Here is a 27,673-nt window from a genome sequence, read left to right on the forward strand (position 1 = left end):
CTGCTTCCGTCTCTGGCTCATCATTACCCCCCTGAACTGTCCCCGTGGTGGCTTGTGAACGTGTAATCACTAGCACCCGTTTCACATGTTCAGCCAGGTCATTTCCCACGAGCACGGCTGCTGGCAGAGTCGATGAAATTGCTAGCCGCCAAACTCCCCTCCAGCCTTGAAAGTTGACAGGTACCTCCGCGACTGGCAGAGAGATCACCTGCCCCTCAATCCCTGCCACCTTCATGCTCTCATTTGGGATTACATACTCCCTAGGAATAATATCTGGATGGCACAGGGTCACCTGAGAACAAGTGTCCCGCAGCCCCCGATACTGACGGTCAAGTATTCCTACGTCCACCCCTGCTGTCTCAAACAACTGAGAATCTGTTCTCACCAGCAGGCAGCGCCTGACCTCTACAAGAGGACCATTTTCCTCAGCCTGATCAGCAGATGTAGCTGTTCCAGATTGAGTAGCCATGGCAACAGGCTCCCTCAGTGACAAGGAGCTTTGCTCTTTCTGGACACAGAACACAGCTTTTGGCTTGGTTCCACTCGAATCATGAGGCACATTTCCCTTTATCTGCTTCCATTTCTCACACCCTGAGATTAGATGGCCCTTTCCCTGACAGAAATAACATTTTCTGCTATATTTTGAGTCTTTCTCATCCTGTTTTGGTTTTCCCTCCAAAATCTGAGGTCTTGGTTTCACGTCTGAGGGCTTCCCTTCACCATGGGCCCCTCCCCCTTGCTGGCTTTTCCCTGGTCCCTGAGAGTACTTGCTGTAGGTTTCTTTGGGTTTACCTACAGATTTCCCCTCACCCAAGGGCTTTCTTATTTGGGAAATAAAATCTGCGATCTCGGCTGCTTCTGCCACAGATTTCGGTTTCTTTTCTAGCTCCTTTTGCTTAGCCTCAAACTCAGCCCTGATCTGTAAACTTTCTTCCTCAGCCCTAGCTTTTATCTCTTTTACTTTTTCTTCAGTCTTATCTCTGATTTCTTTTAACTTAATGTCTTTTTGCTGATTATATTTTTCAAAATCTTGCTCACTTTGTCTGACCTGAGCCTCATACTTTTCTCTTTCCGAAATTTCTTCAACTGATAAATTGTTATTTTTCTTATTTAGGAATGTTAATTTTAATTGTGCCATTCTCATTCTGTGTTCCAGTTCCATCTCTTTCATCCTCATGGCCATTCCCCTTTTCTTGGCATCTGCCTCTGCCTGACTGATTTCAGATCTTTCTCTTAAGTCTACTTCCCTCATCCTCAGTTCATGCTGTTGCGCTAGGAGCATTTTTCTGAGTTCTGAGTTCTGCTCTCCTGTGCTGTCACCCTGCACTGAGCCAAATTCATCCTCAGAACCTTGGTCAACCTGGGGGTCTTTCACTTCACCCATTTCTGCCATTTGGCTTCGAGTCAAGGGCATAATCCCCCCCCCCCAGAACAGGCTGCTTTAAAAGTCAAGCCTCAAAATAAAGCGACCACTTTTTTTTTGTATTCTGCTACAACAAACTAAGAGGGCTTCCCTCTGGGAAATGTACAAAGAACACATTATAAAAAATGAAATAACCAAGATTAGTTTCCCAACACGGCCTTTCAAGACGACTGTCACATCTCAGAATAAACAGTCACATATGAAAGATGGCAGAGCTCCGGTACTTATAATAGTTGTTATGCAAGCTACTGCCTGCTAAAAATTCCTCTTCCACACAATCACACAGATACAGAATCCCAGAGCTTTTTTTTAAATGTGGCAATCCTAACCAAAATATATATTGATATATAGTTTTATTGGAAGTGCAGTAGTCCAGTCCATTTTTAGTCCATTGTGACTACCTTGGACCAAACTTGATGCTGTAACTCAGTTTACACAATTCAGTTTATTGTCCAAATGGATACCAAGCAGGGTGAATAAAAACCAATGATTAAAAAAAACAATTTACATTTTAAAAATCATTTAAAAAATTTTAATTGTCAAAAACTCATTTTAAAATTTAAATCATGGTTTAAATTGATTTGATTTAAATCAAATCCACACTGATATCAACGATGTTTTTTGTGGATATTTTGATTCTCAGCTCATCAGCTTTATCTTGTTCTGTGTGACATTTAAATTGAAGTGGTTTGGTTTTCTTGGAAGTTGATATTCCAAATTGTTTTAGCAGTATCCTCAAGATCACATTATGAAATACAGATTATGTGGAATGTTTAAGGCGTTCAGCATTGTTTCTATATTTTGTTCCTGTGTAACTTTGTAATTTGTTTGGTATAGAAAGTCAAAAGTTCTGTTCTAGTTCCTTCTCAAGGACATACTTCATTGGTCTGAATACATATTAGAATGTGATTTCCAATATTATTTTCTGAGTTATTATATCAGCTTTATTTAGCCACATATGATTGGTGAATTTTCTTGGTTTAGTTTGCATCCTAGGACATTCTAATTGGACTTTACATGGCTTCTGTGTTTGAAAGGTTAATAAAAATAGCATATTTGGTGGAAGTTGGAAGCAGAAGCATTGATGAAATGGAAAACTCTCCACACTGCTGGACATTCCACTACCATGGAAGTTCTCAGACTTAAGAAGCATATCCATCAGGACTGGTTTCATGAGAATGATGAATGAGGAAGTTTCTTGAGCAACTTCTTTAACAAAAATATCAGTTACATAAATTGATTTATGAACTCAAGAAATCACTTGTCAATAAAAGCTGGCTTCAAGAAAATCCATTGTGAGTGGCTGTTTAAATTACAAGAGATACAGAACTCACAGCTCATCAGGAAGGCTGAGGAGATCCAAGAATCTGCTGATTGTTGAGAAACTAAGGGTTTGATCTAACTGACAACAAAATCTGGGTTCTGCTGAAAACAACCTGGATTTAATTTTTAGCATACACAAAAGGCATGTGCACGCGCAACTACTGTGCCAAGGGAGCATGCTTTTCTGCTACTCTGGCAGGTGTCCATTTATTTTGAGATGCATGTGGAATTGATTCATTGTAATCAACTTCAAATGTGTGTATGCCCCATCAGTTTTTTAAAAAATTCCTGCTAACACAGCCCTATGCCAGCTAGCAGGGATAAAATAAAATAAAAACACAATGCTTGCAAAAAGCTGGTGCCTGCTCAATTGCCCCCAATCACCTGCCCAATCACCCACATCACAGGCATGATGACCCCCGCACCAGCCCCATCACCTGCCCTATAACCCCCATGTGTGCCCAACTGCCTTCCTAATCACCCCACTACTCCATCACCTTCTTGTTCCTGATTTTTACCATTCAACAAATACAGTACGGGGAAAGTGTCAAAAGCAGCATGACTAAAGCTGTTAACAAAGCATGCAGATGGTCTGTATGAAAATCATCAAGAAATTTGGATGTGCCAAAAAATTCATGTATATCACTTGAGAATTTCCATGATGGTGTACAAGCTTGCATCATTGATGATGGCATATTCTCTGACCCCTTTCCCATTACAAATGGTGTAATACAAAGCTGCCCCTTCACGGATTGCTGCCTTGTCGTAGCAAAGGGGCTTGAGTAATTCAGAGAAGCCATGGGGTATGCCATGCAGGGACACCCAAGATGGGCAGGTCATAGTGGAGAGTTCTGACTAAACGCGAGCCACCTGGACCAGGAATTGGCAAGCTGCTCCAGTATCTTTGCCAAGATACTTTCATAAACAGAAACAAAAGGCTAAAAGATATGACACTGGAAGAAGAGCCCCTCAGGTCAGAAGCCATCCAACATGCTACTGAGGACAAATAGCTCCAGAGCTAATGAAGTGGTTGAGTCAAAAGACACTCAGCTGCGGACGCGCCTGGAAATGAAATGAAAGTCTGATGCTGCAAAGAAAAATACTGCATAGGAACCTGGAATGTGAAATCTATGAAACTTAGTAAGCTTTTGTTATTGTTTGTTGTTTAGTCGTTACGTCGTGTCTAACTCTTTGTGACCCCATGAACCAGTGCATGCCAGGCCCTCCTGTCTTCCACTGCCTCACAGAGTTGGGTCAAATTCATGTTGGCAGCTTCGATGACACTGTCCAACCATCTCGTCCTCTGTCATCCCCTTCTTCTCTTGCCTTCACACTTTCCCAACACCAGGATCTTTTCCAGGGAGTCTTCTCTTCTCATCAGATGGCCAAAGTATTGAGCCTTAGTAAGCTAGATCTGGTCAAACAGGAGATGGCAGGAATAAACATTGACATCCTGGGCATCAGTGAACTAAAATGGACAGGAATGGATGAAATCAGTTCAGACAATTATCATATCTACTATTATGGGCAAGAATCCCATAGAAGAAATGGAGTAGCCCTCATAGTAAACAAAGGAGTGTGAAAGGATATACTGGGATACAGTCTCAAAAATGATAGAATGATTTCAATACGAATCCAAGGCAGACCTTTCAACATCAAAGTAATCCACGTTTATGCACCACCCACCCATGCTGAAGAGGTTGAAATTGACCAATTCTATGAAGACTTACAACACCTTCTAGAACTGACACCAAAGAAAGATGTTCTTCTCATTATAGGGCACTGGAATGTTAAAGTAGGGAATCAAGAGATAAAAGGAACAACGGGTAGGTTTGGCCTTGGAGTTCAAAACAAAGCAGGGCAAAAGCTAATAGAGTTTTGTCAAGAGAACAAGCTGGTCATCACAAATACTCTTTTCCAACAACACATGGACGTCATCAGATGGGCAATACCGAAATTAGATTGGTAATATTCTCTGTAGCCAAAGATGGAGAAGCTCTATGCAGTCAGCAAAAACAAGACCTGGAGCTGATTGTGCTCTGATCATCAGCTTCTTAGAGCAAATCTGAAGCTTAAAGTGAAGAAAGTAGGAAAAACCACTGGGCTAGTCAGGTATGATCTAAACCAAATCCCTTATGAATACACAGTGGAAGTGAAGAACAGATTTAAGGAACTAGATTTGGTGGACAGAGTGCCTGAAGAACTATGGATGGAAGCTCGTAACATTGTACAGGAGGCAGCAACAAAAAACATCCCAAGAAAAAGGAAATGCAAGAAAGCAAAGTGGCTGTCCAATGAGGCCTTACAAATAGCAGAGAAGGGAAGGGAAACAAAATGCAGGGGAGATAGGGAACGTTACAGAAAATTGAATGCAGACTTCCAAAGAATAGCAAGGAGAGACAAGAGAGCCTTCTTAAATGTACACTGCAAAGAAATAAAGCAAAATAATAGAAAGGGAAAAACCAGAAATCTGTTCAAGAAAATTAGAGCTCTTAAAGGAACATGTTGTTCAAAGATGGACATGATAAAGGACAAAACTGGTAGGGACCTAACAGAAGCAGAAGACAAGGTAGGCTTCAGCAGTATGTGGACCAAGAACTCCCAGAAGTACAAGCTGGATTTTGAAGGGGCAGAGGAACTACAGACCAAATTGCTAACATGCATTGGATTATGGAGAAAGCCAGAGAGTTCCAGAAAAATATCTACTTCTGTTTCATTGACTGCGCAAAAGCCTTTGACTATGTGGACCACAGCAAACTATGGCAAGTCCTTAAAGAAATGGGAGTGCCTGACCACTTTATCTCTCTCATAAGAAATCTATACGTGGGGCTGGAAGCAACAGTTAGAACTGGATATGGAACAACTGATTGGTTCAAAATTGGGAAAGGAGTACAAGGCTGTATATTGTCCCCATGCTTATTTAGCTTATATGCAGAATACATCATGTGGAAGGCTGGACTGCAGGAATCCCAAGCCGGAAGAAATATCAACAACCTCCGATATGCAGATGATACCTCTCTGGTGGCAGAAAGTGAGGAGGAATTAAAGAACCTCTTAATGAGGGTGAAAGAGGAGAGGGCAAAAAATGGTCTGAACCTCAACATCAAAAAAAACTAGGGTCATGGTCACTGGTCCCATCACCTCCTGGCAAATAGAAGGGGAAGATATGGAGGCAGTGACTGCTTTTACTTTCTTTGGGTCCATGATCACTGCAGATGGTGACAGCAGCCACGAAATTCAAAGACACTTGCTTCTTGGGAGGAAAGCGACAACAAACCTAGACAGCATCTTAAAATGCAGAGACATCACCTTGCCGAAAAAGGTCCAAATAGTCCAAGCTATGGTTTTTCCAGTAGTGATGTATGGAAGTGAGAGCTGGACCATAAAGAAGGCTGACCACCAAAGAATTGATGCTTTTGAATTGTGGTCTGGAGGAGACTCTTGAGAGTCCCCTGGACTGCAAGGAGAACAAACCTATCCATTTTGAAAGAAGCCAACCCTGAATGCTCACTGAAAGGACAAATCCTGAAGCTGAGGCTCTAATACTTTGGCCATCTCATGAGAAGCGAAGACTCCCTGGAAAAGACCCTGATGTTGGGAAAGTATGAAGGCAAGAGGAGAAGGGGACAACAGAGGATGAGATGGTTGGACAGTGTCATCAAAGCTATGAACATGAATCTGACCAAACTCCGGGAGGTAGTGGAAGACGGGAGGGCCTGGTGTGCTCTGGTCCATGGGGTCACAAAGAGTCGGATACGACTTAACGACATCAGTGGGGATCTGGTGAGTAAACACCTCCGTAACTCAATAGACCTACTTTAGCTGCAACTAGGATTTCAACTACTAACTATAAGAGTGCTAACTCTTAGGTAAGTACAGTGTTACCAATTACATAGAAATAATAAATTAAATGAACTCTTCCGGAACTTTGGATAAAATCGGATCCTCCGGTACGTATCTGAAAAGCTGTACCATGTCAAAGTGGGTCCTAGAATCACGATGACCGAAGAAATCCTAACTCTCATGTAATTTGGAGGAAAAATGCACGTTACATTTCTCATGTCTCAGGAAGTGGGCTTGGCCACGAAAGCTTTCAGGTGCCACCTCGTTTTGTTTTCTTTGTTCTTTATTATTGTTGCTGTTGTGTTTTTACCTATTATGCTACTAAGTGAGATAGCCTTCCCTAGTATCTGTTATTTTCATTAATGAGCAATGACTGCACGGTTTGGATTTCTGCCACGAAACGGAGCCTATTCCGTTTCGCAAGCTTTTACTTAAAATTCTCTTACATCCGATTTCTTGCCCAGCTCACGACGGCATCTATCGCTGGAAACCGGAAGTTCGTTTTAAAAACCACGGGACTGTATCTCTTTGACTCAGAAAAGGTCACTTCACACCGGAAACTACGGAAGGCGATGAGCGCCAGCTCTCGTTGTCTTTGACCTCTGCGCCCCCTAGCGTCTCTTCTACCCGAACCGGTAGCTTGTGAAATAAGAGAGCGGACCGACCGAAGTGAGAACCTTGTGTGTTCCTTTTGCTGGGGATCCACAGTGGACAGGCGAGCTCCTCGGGTCAGTGGCTGGAAACGACCTCATTGCTGTTTCTCTTTAACCCCCCCCTCTCCCCGTTTTTGTATTTCTCCTTTCCTGAGAGACTACACAGGCCACGGAACGGAAACGGGCGCTGCTCCGGGAAGTCCGGGGGACCTCTCCGGTTTTTCCGCATCACCTTCTTTCACTCCTCGGGTGAAAAGCCGGTTCTTCACCGCTGTGGCAGGGCCGGCACGAGGCATTTCCCTGCCTCAGGCGCGGTAGCAAATGATCACCCCTGCCCCGAATTAGGTCGCGAAGTCCCCAGACCAAGTAAAGTTATTTTTGGCAGGAAAGCTTTCCCAAGATTGCTCTCCCAATCTTTAGCAGCAAAGATGCAACAATGGCAAATTGTCACCTTCCGAGGCATTGTAAATTTACCATGGCAGCTGTCTCACTCTACACCGTGGATGATCCAGCGGTGCGCTTTAGAGCCCACTATTCCCCTAGGAGGAAAATACAAACCAGGACTTCACTCGTTCTCTCTTTGGGAGACTCTTGCTGGAGGCCATTTCAAAGCCCTGTGCCTTCTCCCCCCCCCCCCCCCGTGTTGCCCAGTGAGGCTTTGACAGCTCTGGAATCCTCACCCAATCCTTTCTCCTGCCTATCTTTCAGTTTTCTGATAATGGCCTGCACTATAGAGAAGATCCTCACTGATGCAAAGACCCTGCTGGAAAGGCTGAAAGACCATGACAATGCAGCAGAGTCCCTCATTGACCAGTCTACCATGCTGCACAAGAGGGTGGTGGCCATGAAAGAGGCTGGCACAGCTTTCTCACACAAGGTGGGTGAAGATCCCACAATGGCACAAACAAATTGGGGAGGTGGGGCAGTGCATTTTAGATTGCTGTGAACTTATGTGGAGCATCTCTTATTTGCAAGTACCAAGAAGATGCAGCTGAGCTGAAGGACATGTCAAAATACAAGCCTCACATTCTGCTATCTCAGGAGAACACTCAGATCCGAGACCTGCAACAGGAAAACAGAGGTGAGTGTTGGGCTAATCATAACAGCCGTGGGCCCCAAAGCAATAAGTGTCATTGTAAGGATTTAACTCCAGCACATAATCCTTCTGATTGTTCTTAGGCTTAATAGCCAGTATCCTGTTTGTATGTTTCTTCATTCCAGCAGCCCCCCCCCCCAATTGTATTCCCAATTACACAACATGTTGTATGAAAAATCGTGCAAACAATGTAAAAATTGGCAAGGAAAGAGGAGACTTGTGGAACAGATTTAAAACTATTTTAATCACCTTTCTATAACTGTATAACATACACTTTTAAGTGTGGCTCTAAAATGGACTGAGTGGCAGCTTTTAATTTCGTTATTTGTATCACAGTGTTGCACAATTTAGAATTAAATATATGGAATATAGGTAAAATTAAAAACAAATTAAAAATTTAAGGTAATAGACTATTTTTGACCAGCAACTGGCTACCTCAGGAGTGTTATCTCAGCCATTTGCTAGCAAAGTGTGCTGCTTATATACCGCCCCATAGTGCTTCAAGCACTCTCTGGACGGTTTTCAAGTTAATTATGCAGGCTGCACATTGCCCCCCCCCCAGCAAGCTGGGTACTCATTTTACCGACCTCGGAAGGATAGTCAACAAGTCAACCTTGAGCCGGCTACCTGGGATTGAACCCCAGGTCGTGAGCACAGTTTTGGCTGCAGTACAGCGGTTTAACCACTGCGCCACAAGGCTCTTTTGCTAGATCTTCTTTTGATGGGGCATAAATTGCATGGGCATAAATGTTTCATTGATTGAATTTCTCCACAGTCACAGAAAATTTCTCCTGTATCCAGGTAGCCCCATTTTACTTGATTATTCTTTGATCACTGCACTGTAAACTATTTGATTGTACTAATGGCTCATATCATTTGTATCCCAATTTTTGCATTGTCTTGTAATCAGTTGGCCTGGCTCCTCAGTAATGGCACTAATAATTAAAGTCTGACATCGTTCTAAAAGTAATCAACTTAAACTTGAATCTGACTGGGCAGTGCTGGAATATAAAGCCCCACTGGTGCAGTGATTCAGTATCTCCAATTAGTAAAAGTGTTATCCTGTAGGCATCCTTCAGTCTTGAGTATGGTAACGTGCTCTGAATAGAGGTCTTGGAGCAGCATCTAATGTGGCTGAGAAGGCCAATTCGAGAGTGACAATCCCTTCCACACTGAAGACAAATATAATCTGTCCCCTGTCCAGCTCCCTGATTTTGCTGGTTTCAGGACTACCTTTTTGCTTCGGCCTGCTGAACAAGTGTCTCTTCAAACTGGGAGAGGCCGTGCTGCACTGCCTGCCTCCAGGCTGAATGGTCAGATGTCAAAGTTTTGCATCTGTTGAGGTCCATTCCTAAGGCCTTCAGATTCTGCTTGCAGATATCCTTGTATCACAGCTTTGGTCTCCACCTGGGGTGCTTTCTCTGCACTAATTCTCCATACAGGATGTCTTTCAGAATCTAGCTGTCAGCCATTCTCATGACATGCCCGAGCCAACGTAGATGTCGCTGTTTCAGTAATGTATTTGTTGTTGTTGTTTAGTTGACCCCCTGGACCAGAATACACCAGGCCCTCCTGTCTTCCACTGCCTCCCGGAGTTGTGTCAAATTCATGTTGGTTGCTTTGCAGACACTGTCCAGCCATCTCATCCTCTGTCGTCCCCTTCTCCTCCTGCCTTCACACTTTCCTAACATCAGGGTCTTTTCCAGGGAGTCTTCTCTTCTCATGAGATGGCCAAAGTATTGGAGCCTCAGCTTCAGGATCTGTCCTTCCAGCGAGCACTCGGGGTTGATTTCCTTCAGAATTGATAGGTTTGTTTTCCTTGCAGTCCAGGGGACTCTCAAGAGCCTCCTCCAGCACCACAATTCAACAAGTGTGATGCTTCTGAAAGGAATAATGCTTTCAAAAGAGTGATGTATCAAGAGTTTCAAGACCATTCACTTGGCCTTAGGGTGTTTTTAATAATCTATGTAGATAAGGAAAAATGCTAAGGGTTTATGATGTGAAAGCTTAAAATAGGTTAACATCTTTTGAAATTATACAACTTTAATATGACTGTCTCTTTCAGTGTTTTCTTTTTTGTTTGTTTGTTTTTATGCTTCTCTGAATCCAAGATAATTTTCTTCATAATTGCAGACTGGAATGTATATTGTACCTTTCAGAGTTATGGATCTCTTTGGAAGAACACCAGGATGCTTTGGAGCTTATTATGAGCAAATATAGAAAGCACATGCTACAGCTTATGATGAAAAGAAAAGAAGTGGATGCTCAATCAATTCTGAAAGTCCACCAGTCTCAGTCTGTGGTAATGAATTTTATTAATTGTATTATATTTGAACAATCATTTCTAAAAAAACAAATTAACAATGGGAATAATGATGACACTCGAGGGAAATACTTGGTTATTATACACTGTTTCTATGGTGCTTCTTTCGACTTGTCTCTTTTATGTTTCCTTCAAAAGACTCTTCTCTAAAACACCTTCCTTCTGTTAGTGCCCCAGACTCAGAAGTAGCTTCTGTTTTTAAAATAAAATACAACAAATAGGTTGCAAAGCATGTTGTTCAAAATTTTCATGAAGAAAATTATTTTGTATTACCTGTAAGGCACATGAACAGTTTCTTCCCGAGTTCATTATTGCATAGTGTCAGTTTTGCAGTGCTCAAATGCAAGTGAGTGAGGAGATCCAAAAGATTTCCTAATCCACCCCCTTTTAAATATTACTGTACTGTAACTATTGCTATCCAATTGCAGCCTGAAAATTTGCCTGTCTTTTAAAACTTCAGACGCAGCAGGAAAACATGTGCCTACTTCCTGCCCTATTCCAGTGCTTGTCTATTTCTCTTGTCTCCTACAATAACCAAGAGTATGACTTTCTGCCATAGTCAGTTAATGTAACTGGAGGAGGTACGTTAAAAAAGGTGCAGTACAATAAAATGCAGACAGGCTCTTAGAGGTCCAGTGAAGCAATCCTTGATGTCAATTAGGGAAGAATAAGGACATGATCCCTTGACCCTATATTTTTTCACTTATTTTGAAAAAGTCCGGATTAGAATACAAAAGGCAGGACATTTCTCATCAGTCAAAATTTTGCTTGGCAAAGATTTTGATTGTAAACATGTCCTTAAATATCTCACTTACCTTGAAAGAGTCACTGTATGTCAATTACAACTTGACTGCATATAAAAACAGCAAGCTGTTGGCTCCCTAAAAGAAAAAACAACAACTGCAGAGTTCCAAAAACTAATCTGCTGTGGGCTCTATATGTAGAAATCTGGTATATAAACTGAAGTAATAAATAAGACACATTTTAAAAGAGAATTGAATTGATTAGGACTGTAAATATTTCTCAGTAGATGTCTCCTCTGGACATCCACTTTTTCTGACACATAACCATTTCCACTGCTACCTTGATGCACTGATTACTACCTCCCTCTGTGTATTATTTGTCTAGGGTACTTGACACACACCCCGGGCAGTTACAGTATTTGTGAATATTTTTCTAGTCTACATTTTGTAGCCTTCTGGGCACATATATCAAGTTGGTCTAGTTAGAAAGTTCACTGAAGCATAGCTCTATTACTCCATGTTCTTCTTGCTGATAATAACCCACTTAAAATGATCAGCTTTATATGGAGTGTTTTTATTTTCATTAGTCCTTTCTGCTGGAGATAATTTTGTTTTGAATTCTGTTTGCAGGAAATTGAGAGTCAGATAGACAAAATCTGTGAAATGGGAGAGGTGATGAGAACAGCCGTTCATGTAGACAATGATCAGTATTGTAAAATACAAGAAAAACTAGCACAGTTGGAGGTAAGGTGCTGAATACTGGTGATGTTTTGGATGGAGGGGGCAGAAGTGTGTGCTTTACATTTGCCAAAGGTTTTTCCATCTTCTAAGATTAAACAGCTATTCTATTAAAAGCTAATGCTTGCCTGCCTTGATGAAGTCCTTCTATAGCCCTCGCTGCATCTAAGGAGGGTAAGTAGCTGGACTAAATTCACATCGTGAAAGTAGAAATTGCACTTGCTCTACATAGCTTTGCACTAAAGCCCTGAAAAGTGCAAATTGGAAGGTGTAAATACTGAAAAAATAATTGAATCTGTTCAGATGTAATAGAAGTATTCTCTAGTCTTTATGTTTATATATAAGTAAAAAGATCTGTGTATACATTTAATAATAATTATGTTTTAGAACTGTAGAGGTGGAAGGGACCCTATGAATCAGAGTCCAGCCTCTGTCAAGGAGGCCCAGGGGGGGATCGAACTCCCAACCTCTGGCTCTGCAGCCAGATATCTAAGGACAGGATGACCATTAGCTTGTATTTTCCTACAGTTGTCGCTGTATCGTGCTGTTTGTTGATTTTACAGCTTGAAAATAAAGAATTGCGAAAACTACTATCAATCAGCAGAGAGTCTATTGAGATTAGACAAGAAGGACTACCTGATGAAGGATCTCAGTCCACAGAGCCAGTGCCTTTGAATAGTTATCTCTGAAACTGGTAACTGTATTGCAAAATGTTTGTATATGAATGTGTGTGTGTGTATGTGTGTGTCATGCACACTTATTTTCCACATTGTTTGGTGCCCGCCTGTCTCCCTTTGGGTATCATTCCAATCTTTTGCTATTTTGTAGACTGCTTTCTGTACAGCCGTTGAAGTGGCATTTTCTCTCAGCTAAGATTTGCCTTGTTTAAATATGCAGAAAAATATGTACACAACATATTTGTCAGCAAATGCTTTCTCTAGACTATACACGTATTCAGAAAACTCAATTGGATGAAGCAATTCCATCATTTTTGGCTTTTCCAATATAAACAAATACTCCAAGTCGTGGCTTTTTATCTAAAACACAGTGAAACAGGGATCTTTACTTGGAGGTCTCTTGATTTAATTGGAACCTACTTCCAAGCAAGCATATTTACAATAAATTTTCATATGAGGTGTAAGTTTCATTTAGTGGGCAAAATCCTGTTGGTGAAAAGTTATGCCAGTGCTGGAAATAATTAAATGAATTGAAAGCTTCCTATGCCCATCCTTTCACGTTGTGAGGCTCCCTAGGGCTCCCTTTTGCCCTGGGGAAGTCTTGGGAGCCTTAGGGGGAGGGGGGGAGGGTATGAGGAGGATGTCAGTAGCATTGGTGCTACTGTTGGTGGGCCAGCTGACCTGGCCCTGGGACCTACTGAATTGCCATTATTGAGCTCCTTAATAGACTTTGAAGTGACAGGTCTGGCGGATGCTGCATCTGGGGAACCTGGATCACAAGAACGTGGGCATGTCAAGGAGGGAACATAGATGAAAGGCCAGGAGGGAGGCACTCAGCCTAGAAGCCCGAGCCTAAGGGAGCAACCCCTACAAGAGCTGGGTGGTACCTAGGACTTGGGCAATATAAGGGAGGCATTGGTGGGAGAGGGGTATGGGATTTGGTGGAGCAGGGTGTTCAAACTGTGGACCTGCTCTCTGGCATCATCATAGAGGAGGAGGTGGAAGAGAAAAGCTCCTGGGGGTACCCTGGAGGGCTACCAAATAAAATAACTTCCCGAGGAACCCTGCTGTCACACTGTTTTGGAATATACACAAAGAGGACTCCTGGACAGGGATTGACCATACAGTTAAGGGTCAATAAGCACCTAAATCCCTGGGTGCCACTGAAGCCCTCTTACTGGGACAGTGTGAGTGACGGAAGAGAAGGTACTGCAAGGAACAGCCAGGACCCAGAGAGCCATCAGCAACCTACCGAAGATGCTGGCAGAGGCAATGTCAGTGAGCCTGCCAAAGTGAAGAGTCAGTGACCTGAGATGAGACCAGGGGGACACAGAGTTGCTGCCACTGCCTGCAGTGTGTGCATACCACCCTCTTACAACTCTGCTCTTTAAGCTCAAAGGAGTGCTACAAATGAAGGATCCCAAGAAATCTCTTCTCTCAGTGAAGGTAACTAGAGAAGACAAAAATGTGTCTAGTGGACATGGACTCTGAAACCCAGACAGTGAAGGAACTAGTTTGGGATTTGTTACTGTTATTTGGATGTTATCCCTGAACCGTTTTTAATAAAGAGTTTTGTTGCAATCACCAGTGTTGTCATTTATGGAGCAAGCAATGGAGAAAGGAGTAGCCGCCAACCCCACCTGGGCTGGTAGGGCTCACTCTGGCACCCAGTGTGGAGCCTCTCCCTTAGCTCCAGGCATGACTTAACAGTGGTGGGCCTTGGTCTCAGTGTGGCAGGAACTTTTGGTTTTACATATGGTGGAGCAACAGCAGGTGTTGGTCAAGCAAGTATTGATGGTTCAGCTGCTGACCAAGAAGTTCAGCAGCTCTGCCCCAGAAGAAGGGAAAGAGAGGATGAGCATGTTTCCACATCTCTGCCTCATGGTGAGGTGTGTGGGAGCTGTAGATTACAAGCTCCACATGTCAGACTGTTATGAACAGGGGCGATCCCCCAGTTGAGCATCCACCATAATGAGACTGATAAGCCCCTAAATCCCTGAGTGCCACTGAGGCCCTCTTACTGGGGCGAGAGTGAGCAATGGGAGAGAAACAGTGCTGCAAGGAACAGCCAGGACCTGGGGAGCCATCAGCAACCCAGCTAAGATGCTGATGAAGACAATGTCAGAGCTTTGTGGGAATCAGCAACCCCACTGCCCTCGGTGTGTGCATACCATCCATCCCTCTTACAACCCTTAAGCCCAGAAGGGCACTACAAGTGAATGTAACTAGAAAAGAAGAGAAAGAAACTTGTGTACATTGACTCTGAATCCTGAACAGTGAAGTCAAATAGTTCAGAAGTTATTATTATTTTGAATATTGTTCCTGAACCCCTTTTAATAAACTTCTTTGTTGCAATCATCAGTCTTATTTATGGAGCAAGCAATGGAGGAAGGAGCAGCCACTGATCCTGCCCAGGCCAGCAGGACTCACAGTAATAAACCTTTAATAGCCAAAAATTGCTGCTGGATCACTGGCATTCAGTCCTGATCCTTCCAGTGGTGATTTTTAAAAATGTTTTTGCTTTTTTACTATTAAAGGCTCCCCCTGCCCTCCCAAGGTTCCCAAAGTTTTCTTCAGGGCAAAAAGAAGCCCTAAGTAGCCTTGAAACCTGAAAGTGAGGTTGGGGGGAATAAGTTCCCAATACGTTGAAATCAGTTATTTCTAGTGCTGAATCTGGTTTACACTGGCATAACTTTTAAGTATTGAGCTGGCTGGATAGTTCATTGGTTTGTGTATCTGGCTGCAGAGCCCGAGGTTGGGAGTTTGATTCCCCACTGTGACTCCTACGAGTAGAGCCAGGCTATGTGGCCGTGGGTAAGCTATGTTGTCCCAGGTTATTCCCAGAAGAAGGGAATGGTAAACCACTTCTGTGTATTCTTTACCTGGAAAACTCTGAAAAGGGTCGCAGTAAGTCAGAATTCACTTCACAACAACAACAACAACAACATCAACATATTATTATTATTATTATTATTATTATTATTATTATTATTATTATTATTATTATTATTATTATTATTATTATTATTATTATTATTATTATTATTATTATTATTATTATTATTATTTTAAAGCAACAGGATTTTGTCCACTATATCATTTAAATATAAACTTCTAAATTACCTGCTATTAACATCATCAAATGCAGAGAACACAGTTTAAAGGTGTCAGGAGGTGAGGCTGAGGAGCCTGACGCTGAGAGAGGCCCGGAAGGAGAAGACACGAAACCGGGCCTTCTCGGCGGTGGCTCCTCGCCTCTGGAACAATCTCCCTCCGGCGATTCGCGCGGCCCCCACGCTGGACACCTTTAAAACCCAATTAAAAACATGGCTGTTTATTCAGGCCTTCCCTCCAGCCAACTCTTGATTTTTTCTTACTTTTCCTTTTTATCTTTACTGCTGTTCTTGTTTGATTATTATGTATTTGTCTATGTTTTATTATTTGATTTTATATTTGGAAGCCGCCTAGAGTGGTCCGGTGGGCCAGATAGGCGGGGTATAAATTAAATAAATAAATAAATAAATAAATAAATAAATCCTACACTAGCCTTTGGCACCCTCCAGAACTTTGCAGCTAGAACTCTCATTATCTCTGATAACTGACCCTGCTAGTTGGGGTTGATGGAGATTCTGGTCTGAAACACCTCAGGGTGCTAAGTTGAACAAGGATACACTGCAGGCGTGATCATTCCCTAAACGGTTCAGTGCATATACCCCATAAACAAAGCCTGGTATTTCCCTCTGCCCTAATACATGTCCATAACCATGAAGCATGTGAGACTGTGCATGCCTCATCGATCTAGTTCTCTTTCTGCTCCTCCTCCATTCTAACCTTTCCCCCCATATTCAATCAATAAATTTTCAGTCAAAGGTGAGAGATGGGAGAAAACAAATCTCATTTATGTGTTGTGAAGATTCTTCAGTATGCAGGGATTGCATCATGCTTATGTAGTATGTGGTTACAAACTGTTGAAATTAGATGACTAAAGTATCCTAAAAGCAGTATTCTTTGGAAACCTTTGCTAAGTATTTTACAAGTTACTCTTCAGGAAATATTAAACATGAAATACCACTGTTTTAAGTCTTCAAATTCATTTTGACAATCAGAGGCTTCAAATTGGTGCTGCTGTTTTCTTAAGGTTTGCATCTTCCATTGCAGCAATAAACTGTTTCCATTTTGTATATATCCAGGAAAACATTTGCTAGGCAAACTTGAATGAAAATGTAAATTGTAAACTGTAAGAATCTAGCCAAGCACTGTCTTTTATTTGTCTTGTGCGTCTAGCCACTTGCCTGCAGATTAGTGTATCGTTGTACTATAGATTCCATGACTGCTTCGCCACTGTGCTTGTGGCTGTAGAGAGAGGAACTGAGATGTGTCTGGCTTGTTTCCCTGTAAATGTCTTATTCCACTGAGCAGGCTCCTGACTTTTACAGTGTATTTTTTTTCTTCCAGCAGAGACATTATGAACCATATGTATTAGAAATAATGTCTTCATTCTAAAATCCCTGTTGGGAAAATATGTTATATGTTCTTGCTTTTATGCAGGTAAAATTTCAGAGTAGGATCTGTGAACATCAGAGGCATTACTGTGGCTTTTGCTGCTATCAGCATTGACCCGAGGTTGAGGCAGAAATGGAAAACATTTCCTTTTCCTGCACTTGGAAGTCATACGACTACAAGTTAACTGGTGTTTATAAATGCTTCATACTTAAAGTTTTGCCTTGAGGGGTAACTTTAACCAATTGCTGCTGCTTCTGTGCGTTATGCAATATAGCCCAACCAGCACATGTTGTCTCTCATCACTTTGTACTGTAATGCCTTAAATAATATGCCATCGGTGCCACCTTCAGAATCAACAAACTCTTGTGATGAGGAGCAACATTGGCTTGATCTGTGCATAGATTCTGGATTACTTTATAAATATCCATAGGACATTATGATGTATATATATGACTTAATGAGCTGTTGCTCACCTCCTTGTCATCCTGCTCTGACCAGTAAATTAAAAACTGTCTTTACTTCTCAGGTTAATAAATATATATATTGGCTCATTATTTTCTTGAAATAAATGTTTTAAGGCAATACTGCATGTTGTGGCACTTCTATACAAGAGATGTGTACATTTTAGTTTGGGGTAATACTATTGTTTTTTTCTGATTAACTGCTTAGATTTCACAGTCTATATATTGGGTTTAAGAAGAGAAATAATACAAATTCCACCTAATAGACTTGATATAGTGGCTATGAACAGCTGTCCTGGAAAAAAACGGTTTACCAACTAATTAAACTTTTGTTGCTTCCATAAATATCTGTGTTTAAGGAAGAAAAAATGAATTCTACCATAGTCATGATTTACAATTTAATTATACATTAAAATTATTATAAATAAAATGAACTGTGTTTTAGATATTATTTATAAAATTGCATTTTTTTTGTAAAATACACTCAGTACTACACAACATAAAATACAGTAATGAAAACAGTTCAAACAGCTGTTACTTTTAAAAGGCTGAAGCATCAGCAGCAAAATAAAAATGTAGTGGTTAGTATGTGACTCAATATGTAACAGGAAGCCTATCAGTGCCCACACCAAGCAATTCATATCATTTTAAAAAAAAAATGTCAACCAGAAGAATGATTTTGATCCATAATGAACATGTGGACCTTTTTTAGCCCAGTTGTTTCCAACTTTTTGAGTTGTGATCCCCCCTTTTTATAATAGCCATGTAATCTGCCATATTTACATACAAATGACATCATCATCACTCTGACACAGCAGCGCCATCAATGCTATTGCTGCTTGCCCTCCTACTTCTCCTGCCTACTCTACCACCACCACTTCAAAACTAGGAACAGGCTGTGGAGGTTACGATAGGGAGAAGAGAAGGCAAAGGGCTTCAAAGATCAGTGAGGGAGCAAAAGGACATTGTGGTACCCAGGGAGGGCACAAAATCTTCATGCAGAAACCAGTCCAAAGTTTTCCTTGCACCCAATGCAGGAGAGGTGGGCCATTTGTTTTTGTGCCCCACACCTTGGGAGTTTGTTGTGGGGGGACTCCTTCTTTTTCCTTTTCCTCCCTTTATTTAGGCTGTCCCAAAGTGATATGTCTCATAGTTAAAATCTCTTTCTTGCAGAAGTGACAACAAATATATCTACTGTAATTTCTTTTCTTTCTTTCTTTTTCTTTTTCTTTTCTTTTTCTTTTTCTTTTTTTTTTTTTTTTTTTTTGGTAAAAATAATCCAAACCATCCCTTCTTAGAAATTACAGGCTTCTTTCTCCCCCAAAAAGCCTGTTTCTCATACTGTACATAGACATACAAACTAACTTTAATATCCCACTCTGAAAGGTCAAGGAAGACATTCTTAAACAAGTGCTGCAACGCATATAAAGTTATTTATGCTCCCCAGAAAACACTTTGTGACCCCACTGAGGTCCTGACCCCTGGGTTGGGAAACACTGTTTTCAGCCAGAGGTGTTATTAAACATTTGGTTTTATCTTATACATATTGCAGTTTAAGATGGCACTGCAGATTAAGGAATAAAGACTGAGACATTATTATTTCAACTTATTATAATCTTCTAATAACATGATAGATTGATGTCATAAGGGAAGAGGAACCCGCCATACGTAGGTGGATGATAAATATATCCCCAACACGTTTCATTTAAGGCGTCATCAAGGAAATGTTATCTTTGAGGGGTTTGTATATTAAATTACTTTCCTCTTTCTTCCTAAGTCTGGACTAACCTTTTTCTTCCTAAGTCTGGACTTGTAAGCAATCTGTTTCTTCTTTCCCCCTTCCCACCTAGTCAACAATCAAGTATGTCTACATTTCTATCAGGAAGCTACCTATACCTGAACACAACTTTGAAATGGTTAGACACTGCCAGAACAAAATAACACTTATGTTTTGAAAACAGCAGTTCAGTTAATAGTCCAAAGTTGTACTGGTCTATTTTTACAATAATAGCCATAATAGTTCAAGATCATAGAATTTTGAATTTGGAAGGGACCTTCTTAATCTAGCTCAACCCACAACAATGTAGGAACACTAGAGCTAAAACATTCCTGATAGATGGTAATCCAAACTTTCTTTAAAAATCTCTGAAGAATACTCCACCTGGAAATGTTAAATGTTTCACTTGGAATCTTCTTTCTTCCTTGTAATTTCTATCCACTGCTTTGGGACCTGCCCTCTGGAACTACAGAAAACAAACGTGTTCCGTCTGTCTCATAACAGCCCATTAGATATCTAAAGATGGCTAGTATATCATCTTTTAATCTGTATTCTGAGATTACCTGTCCTTCACAGTTTGGTGTTATGAGAAAACTTGATGAGTATCTCCTCTCCTTCTTCAAGGCATTTATAAAGATGTTGAACAACACTGGACCCAGGGCAAAACCATGAACCACCCATAACTTCTCTCAAGAAACCACTGGCATCATCCATCAACCAGGTGCATATCTTCTTAGCCATCTAAATAGAATATAATTGCTTCTAATAAGGGTTTATTGCACACACACCCTAGTGGCAGTCCCTCATCCTCTCTTCAAAAGATATTGCTGAAATTGGGAACTTTGCAATTACTTCATGAAGCATAAAGGTCTGAGGAGGGTTGGGATAAACTGACATCTTCCCACTGCCAACTACCTTCTACCCGGCAGGGTCTGGAAAAAAAATTATTTTGTTTTCTAAAAACATTGCCTGTAAGTCATTATATAAGGAAATTATAGGATAGGGCACTATGTGTTGTATGAGATACCTGTGAGGTTTCACTGGAATTACAAGATGCCTCAAAATATCTTGTGATACAGTAAGATTGGCCAGCACTGAATCAACAGGAACCAATGCTGCTTGATAAAGTATGGCAATGCGATGCAAGGTGATCACAGTAATTTATGTGCTATCCTAAATCCAGTTTTAGTAGTTGCATACCACGGTGGAATACCATATGTGATAATTATTGTAATAGGTTTACAACTAAAATGTACTATAACAAGCTAAACTAGTCTGACTTGCCTTATTTATTCTGTTTACTTTAGGAATGTTTACCATATTAACCAGCAGAACTTTCAAAGCAGCTTTCTACATGCAGTCATTCTGTATACACAAACTACACTATGATGTCCCAGCTTGCATACCTTGAGGCACAGAGGTTTTGCTAACCAAAATGGAACAGATGGTGCATGCAGTTCCAGATGTTTATACAAAGTCTGTACTAGAATTGCATGCTGAGCAACAAATATTAGGACTAAAATGCTGAAAGTATCAGACAGATGCTAAGGAGGAATGAGATGCTTCTGACTTGGGGGCTGGGATATTCAACCACTTTTCTCTGAGGTGATGTACAAAGTGGGATTTAAAAGGTATTAAAAGATTAGTAATCCTAGGAATTATACCACTTGAAATCCTACCCCTTCATGGATTGCTGCCTTGTCGTGGCGAAGGGGCTTGAGTAATTCAGAGAAGCTATGGGCTATAGCTATGGACTCCCAAGACTGACAGGTCATAGTGGAGAGTTCTGACTAAATGCGATCCACCTGGAGCAGGAACTGGCAAGCCACTCCAGTATCTGCGCCAAGAAAACTCCATGGACAGAAACAAAAGGCTAAAAGATATGACACTGGAAGATAAGCCACTCAGGTTGGAAAGCATCCAACATGCTACTGAACTACTGAGGAAGAGTGGAGGACAAGGACAAGTAGCTCCAGAGCTAATGAAGTGGTTGGGCCAAAGCTGAAAGGACACTCAGCTGCAGATGCGCCTGGAAGTGAAAGGAAAGTCTGATGCTGCAAAGAAGAAAAATACTGCATAGGAACCTGGAATGTAAGATCTACGGACCTTGGTAAGCTGAATGTGGTCAAACAGGAAATAGCAAGAATAAACATTGACATCCTGGGCATCAGTGAACTAAAATGGACGGGAATGGGTGAATTCAATTAGGACGATTATCATATCTACTACTGTGGGCAAGAATCCCATAGAAGAAATGGAATAGCCCTCATAATCAACAACAAAAGAGTGGGGAAAGCTGTACTGGGATACAATCTCAAAATGATCAAATGATTTCAATACGAATCCAAGGCAGACCTTTCAACATCACAGTAATCCAAGTTTATGCACCAACCACCCATGCTGAAGAGGCTGAAATTGACCAATTCTATGAAGACTTACAACACCTAGAACGGACACCAAAGAAAGATGTTCTTCTCATTATAGGGGTCTGGAATGCTAAAGTAGGGAGCCAAGAGATAAAAGGAACAATAGGTAAGTTTGGCCTTGGAGTTCACTAGTACACCCTGGGATTCACCAATCAAAACTGAACACAGAACAGTGGTTCAAGCGGACGGATATCACTAAGAAAGGAGGCCTGTAAGCACAGGTTCAGCCTATGATTGTGTTCTAAGCACCAGAATTAAGCTCAAAGATCTTTTCATGCCAACATCTACCCATGCTTTTCTTCCCAGTTGTATTTTTCAGACAGCCAGGCTGTTGCTGAAGATAGTCTTAGTGTCAGATTAGGATTCCAGAGACACTGATTCAAATCCCCATTTAACCATGGAACACACTGATGGGTAACAATGGTTAACTACTCCTTGAAAATCTCATATTTCCCGAAAACCCTATTAAGGTTGCTAAAATTTGGAAGCAAATAGCAAACTATTATTTAGCAAGCTGATAGCAGGGTGTGTCTTAAATTGCTGCCCTTAAACTAAGAAAATCCTGAGTTATCTACATTGAGTTACTAGTAGGTCTAGTACAGGGGTCTCAAACTCAATTTGCCTGGGGGCCGCTGGAGGCAGAGTCTGGGTGAGGCTGGGCCGCATCAGATTTTCTGCCAAGTGGAGCAAAAGCCCGAGGAAGCTGTCCAGGAGTTTCCTTAGCCCGGCTGGGGTTCCGAGGAGGAGGAGGGGCGCGCAAGCCCTCGTCGCCGGCCACGACCCCCTCCAGCTCCTTCACTACCACCACCATCACCATCAGCAGGACGAAGAAGCGGAGAAGGGAGAGACCGCCAGCGAATGCCTAGCGGGGGGGGAGGAGAGCACAACATAAAATTTTTTAAAAAACCCTCACAGAATCGCCTTGCCAAAGGAGAAAAGCCCCAATTGGTACCCGTGAAATTAAACAGAATGGTGTATGGGGTGGGCCTCCCGCAGGTGCACACAAACAAACACACACACACACAGGTCCGGAAACCTTCCTCTGACGACCCCCCTCAAAAAAAGGCGCATTCAGCAGCAGCAGCAGCTACCCCTACCACGACAGAGGAACAAACTTTGCGAGGCAAGCCCAATCAGCGTCCAGAGCCAAGGCGGATGAAGCAAGATGAAGAGGAGAAGGAAACACCGCTGGGTGCTGAGGCGGCCGCAGGCCAGGCAGGTGCAGGGGCTGTCAAGAGAGAAAGAGAGCCAGAGAGCCGCTTTCCTGGAAGAGGCGGCGGCGGTAGCTGCTGTTGGCGGCACTCTTCGAGGACAGGCTGGGAGCAAGCTCTGCTGTCAGGCATCGCTCGATGGCAGCTCAGGTGCTCGGGAATAGGGTTGACAACATGCCTCGCTTGCCAGCTCTCCCCCAAGACAGCGCCTCTTGCACCCTCCATCTGGAATTGCAGCCAGCATACAGGCGGGCCGGCTGGCAGGCTGCAGTTCTGGATGGAGGGTGCAAGAGGCGCTGTTTTGGGAGAGAGCCAGTGAGCGAGCCAAGGCTTTTTTTGACTCTTGACAGCAGAGGACGGGGGGCGCTTCCGGGGGGGCAGGCAAGGCGGGGGCCGCAAACTGTTGTCTGACAGGCTGCCAATGGCCCCTGGGCCGCATGTTTGAGACCCCTGGTCTAGTATTTTCAACTGCTTTTTGCCATCCCTGCTTTAAGATGCAACCCTTATACATTGGAAATGGAGATAGCACATCTACTTGGTAGGAAAAAAAGGGGACTCATCTGCCTTACAACCGTTGAAATGAGACTGCCAAAACCTTTCTCAAATCGCTTGGTGCTTATTTTCTGAAGTAGCAGACCTAAAACCTGCATACTCTCAGTGTCCATTTATTTCAGTCATTCGTAATTATCAGTTAGCTGTTGATATTTCATGGTGGGAAAAAATGTAATATGCAAAACAATAGTATTTTCTTTCACCAGATAATAACAGAGCTATGAGGTCTAATGGAATATAGTCTGTGACTGCAGTCCAGCACACAGAAAATACTAGCATTTCATATTTCCTATAAAATAGCTTAGTAATCCTTACAGCAGCTCTGTAAGATATCAGTTGTACGAGGCTAGCTTAGACCCTAATAATAATGTTTCTGCTTTGGGTAGGTCCCATCTGAAGTCCGGTCTGAGCATCACAATTTAAGAATGATTTTGAAAGGCTGGAACTTGTCCAGAGATAGGCAACCAAATGGTAAAGTGTCTAGAAGCCAAGCCCTATTTTATTTTACACATATTCTGCTTTTCTTCCAGCAGATGGACATTGGGAAGTTTTAAAAGATTTTTTTTTAAACCCAACTACAAATATAATAGCTTCCAATGTTAAAAATAGTTTAACACATTACTATGAATGAAATATAACCCTATTAAAATAATTTTAAAACAAATTGAAAAAGATGGGGAGGGGATGCTCCTGTTAAAATTAATTCTTTAGCAGCAAATTATTTATTAAAGTCAGCCTAAAAAGAAAAGTCCTTGCCTTCCTGCGGAAGTGTAACAAAGAGGGGCCCAGTCTAGTTTGCCATGGAAAGGAGTGTCACAGTTCAGGAACCACCACCAAAAAGGTTTTCACTCATTCCTATGCCAAACATCATTCTGCAGGCTGTGAGAGCAGATCATCTTTGAATCTCATATACTGAGTCCCTCAGATATCCTGGACCCAAGTCATTTAGGGTTTTATAGATCAAAATCAGAACTTTTAAATGCACCCGGAAACAAACTGATAGCCAGTGAAGCTGTTGTAACAAGGAATTTCTATATTCCCTTTAACCAGGAGTCTAGCTGCAGCATCCTGGACACACTAAAGTTTTGGAACACTTGCCAAAGGCAGTTCCACACTGAGTGTATTACAGTAATTCCAAGCGGATTTAACCAAATCTTGTTTCCCTAGGCCAATCAGACATATCCAGAAACAAACACACTTTTGACCAATGCCAAGACTTGGGCATTTGCATTCAAATAAATCCAGGAGCAAGCCCAAGCTGCAAATCTGAGTTTTCAGGGAGTATACAATTCTATTCATCTTAGGTTGAATCCTGCTCCCTGATCTGACTTTTGACTGGCCAGGAACACCACGTATATGTTAAAGAGCATGAGGGACAGAACAGAGACCTGAGGCATCCCACAGGCCAGGATGATGAACGTATTGCCTTCTGATCTCACCCTCCTGTGATGAGCAGAGCCAATTTAAAACTTTACCTTCAGTTCCCATATTGAGAAGGATGCCATAGTCAGTGGTGTTTACAACCACTGGTAAGTCCAGCAGAACCAACAGGGCCACACTCCCTTGCCCAGTTCCTAGATAAATTGTCTGCGAAGGCAAACGATGCAGTCCCTGTCCCATAGTCAGGTGTGAAGCCAGATTACAATGCATCTAGAAAATCTGTCTCATCCAGGAACTCCTGGAACTGAGAAGCTACCACAAACTCCAGAACATTGCCTCAAAATGTAAGGTCTGAGCCTGAATAGTAATTATCCAAGACAGTGGGGTTCAGAGAGGGCTTTATCAAAAAAAAAAAGTCATATAAATGCCTCTTTGAAACAGGCTGGAACATTTCTTTGTTTTAGGGAGGCCTTCACCTTTACCCATTACCCATTCCTCTCTCCCTGGCTGCTTTTATGAGCCAGCAAAGACAACCCTTATGTTTTCAAAGATCCCATCCATATAGTTGAACTGCACAAACTAAAACTTATTCAGTAACACAGAACAAGCAGAGACCAAAGTTGCATTCAAAGACAAGTCTTACTACAGCATCCAAGTCAGAGCAATTCTAGTTGATTTTATCTGCAATTTGTCAAGCAAATTCTTTACAGTTGGTGAAAGAATGCCTCCTGTTCTCTTTTTGTGGACCATGACAGCCCTATAAGAAACAGTTCAATAAATTGGCATGTCTAGTGTTGAAAACAGAATGTTGAGAAGTGAGATGACAGCCCTCTTCAAACATTGGGAATGCTGTTGTATGGACGATGGGGCAAGTTTGATTTCCATAGCTCCAGAACATCAACCAATGGATTTCAAGAAACAAGGTTCCAACTGAGTATAAGATAGATTTCTTAAGAAGGAGCCAACTGCCTTGAAGGGTGGTAGTGGGCTCACTTTTGTTGCCGGTTTTTAAAGAGGCTTATTGCCATCTCTCAGGGTTGTTTTCAGGATGGATTTGTGCATTAGCTGAGGGTTGAGCTAGATGAGCCTTGTGTTGTTTCAACTCTACAGTTCTATGACAATAGCTGCTTTTGTCAAACATACCACTGGCAATTGTTGCCCTGACATGTGTGTATATGAAAACACAGATATGGTCTAAGGATGGCTATTAACATTTCAAATGCTATCAAAGGACAGCAAGCAAGAGGGAGCAAACCACAGGCAGTGACATGACCACATGGTGGATTCTTGTACTGAGCGTGGTTTGCTTGTGGCTGGAGGAAAATTAAAAAATGTGATTATAATAATTTGGCTTTATTATGAGTGGACTAAGGTTCTGAAATTAATATTGACCTCACAAAGTTATTAACGGAAGGGCGAAATTAACAGAAAGAGACCTGGCTTCTTTTCCCTTTTGGCTGCCAAGTCTTCTCTATCTTTAACAGCTGCATGACTTGCAAAAGCTCAACAGGTGACGTTTACGCCTGGGCAGAGAAGGGCGAAACATTTCCAGTTAAATAGCTCCCTATTGCGCCATTGCTTGTGAAGCGCGCAAGAAAAGAAAGTGGATTATAGCAGGCTACATACTCTGTGGAAGAACCGCACTGGTTATTTAAATAAAATAAAAAGATTTAAAAGACACACAGAGACACAGAGGGGGCGCCCCGTGCGCGTGCGCGTTCAATGCTTACTTAGCCAGAGTCTCAGGCGCGCCCGCCCTCCCTATTCCCCTCTCCGGCTTTTCTGCGCAGGCGCCAGCGCACCCGCCTCTGCCTGAGGTTCTCGCGAGAAGCCGGGATTTATTCCTACGTGCTGTGCCGTGCTGCTCATGGCGGCGCTGGAGCGGGGGCGCTGAGCTGTTGGGGTAAGTGGGGGTTCCTCCACGGAGGCCGACGGTCTACTCTGGCCGCCCGGCGCGACCTTGAGGGTGGTCGATAGAGCGGCTTCGAATGTCTCCTGTCACGGTCCCAGGGAACCAACGGTCCGGACGGGTAGGACCCCCCTCCCCCGCCCCCACCCTTCGTCCGTGTGCCTGCTGGTTTGACACACAGGCCAAGGGCGAAAAAGCCGGGCGAGAGAAGGAGCGTCGCTGGGACGACCGGGTTTCCTCGCCCGCTTCTTTTCCTCCCAAAGCCCTGTCTTGTCTTCAGTCAGGACGAGTGAGCAGGCGAGAGCGGGCCTGAACCCCCGACATCACTACGGGTCCCGAGGTGCACCGCGCTGCTCGTGTTCTCGCGGGGGCCGATGGGACATTGAGTTCAGGGGCGCGGTGTTGTCGACGGCAGTTGGGGCGGAAAGCACTCCAACTCCCGGCGTGATGCCTGTAAGAGACGGAGGCAGTACGCCTTCTGGGGGATGGAGTCTTGCCTTCTCATACTCAATGGAGCAAAGTTAGTGATGGAAACTACCTCTCCCAGCATGCAGCGTACGGATGTGAGGAGGGGAAGAGGAGGTCAATCTTCCTTTGTGTGAGGGGGAGCGGTCGCCATTTTCCTTCCTTTTCAC

The 27,673-nt window shown here is 42.6% G+C and overlaps 2 protein-coding genes and 1 long non-coding RNA gene across 18 annotated transcripts in view; 2 read left to right on the forward strand and 1 right to left on the reverse strand.

The window, feature by feature from the left end:
* The first annotated feature begins 7,180 nt into the window (after positions 1-7,180).
* SIKE1 (suppressor of IKBKE 1) lies at positions 7,181-21,214 on the forward strand. Of its 4 annotated transcripts, none has more exons than XR_012086237.2 (8): positions 7,181-7,317; positions 7,951-8,119; positions 8,218-8,323; positions 10,498-10,640; positions 12,035-12,148; positions 12,706-12,836; positions 20,185-20,281; positions 20,868-21,214. XR_012086237.2 is itself a non-coding variant. In XM_078393353.1 (6 exons), the coding sequence occupies exons 2-6, from the start codon at positions 7,961-7,963 to the stop codon at positions 12,829-12,831; spliced, it is 648 nt and encodes a 215-aa protein (XP_078249479.1). In that variant the 5' UTR covers positions 7,181-7,317; positions 7,951-7,960; the 3' UTR covers positions 12,832-13,358. The 4 variants fall into 4 exon arrangements, 2 of the variants coding, with proteins under 2 accessions (XP_078249479.1, XP_078249480.1); XR_013545111.1 differs by lacking the exon at positions 7,181-7,317 and adding an exon at positions 7,561-7,756; XM_078393353.1 differs by lacking the exons at positions 20,185-20,281; positions 20,868-21,214 and having other exon boundaries at positions 12,706-13,358.
* Positions 10,688-26,994, reverse strand: LOC140706554 (uncharacterized). Of its 2 annotated transcripts, none has more exons than XR_012086238.2 (3): positions 26,860-26,994; positions 11,477-11,542; positions 10,688-10,853 (listed from the first exon to the last, which is right to left on the reverse strand). It is a non-coding gene; the product is annotated as an uncharacterized LOC140706554 (long non-coding RNA). The 2 variants fall into 2 exon arrangements; XR_012086239.2 differs by lacking the exon at positions 26,860-26,994 and adding an exon at positions 19,945-20,037.
* The window catches only part of CSDE1 (cold shock domain containing E1), a 41,330-nt gene continuing 40,560 nt past the window's right edge, over positions 26,904-27,673 (forward strand). For all 12 annotated transcript variants that reach the window (XM_020780542.3, XM_020780544.3, XM_078393346.1 and 9 more), the window contains exon 1: positions 26,904-27,032. The gene's annotated coding sequence lies outside the window, so the exon portion shown is untranslated. The remainder of the gene's footprint in view (positions 27,033-27,673) is intronic.

This window comes from Pogona vitticeps, chromosome 4 (assembly GCF_051106095.1).
Source record: "Pogona vitticeps strain Pit_001003342236 chromosome 4, PviZW2.1, whole genome shotgun sequence".
Lineage (NCBI taxonomy): Eukaryota > Metazoa > Chordata > Lepidosauria > Squamata > Agamidae > Pogona > Pogona vitticeps.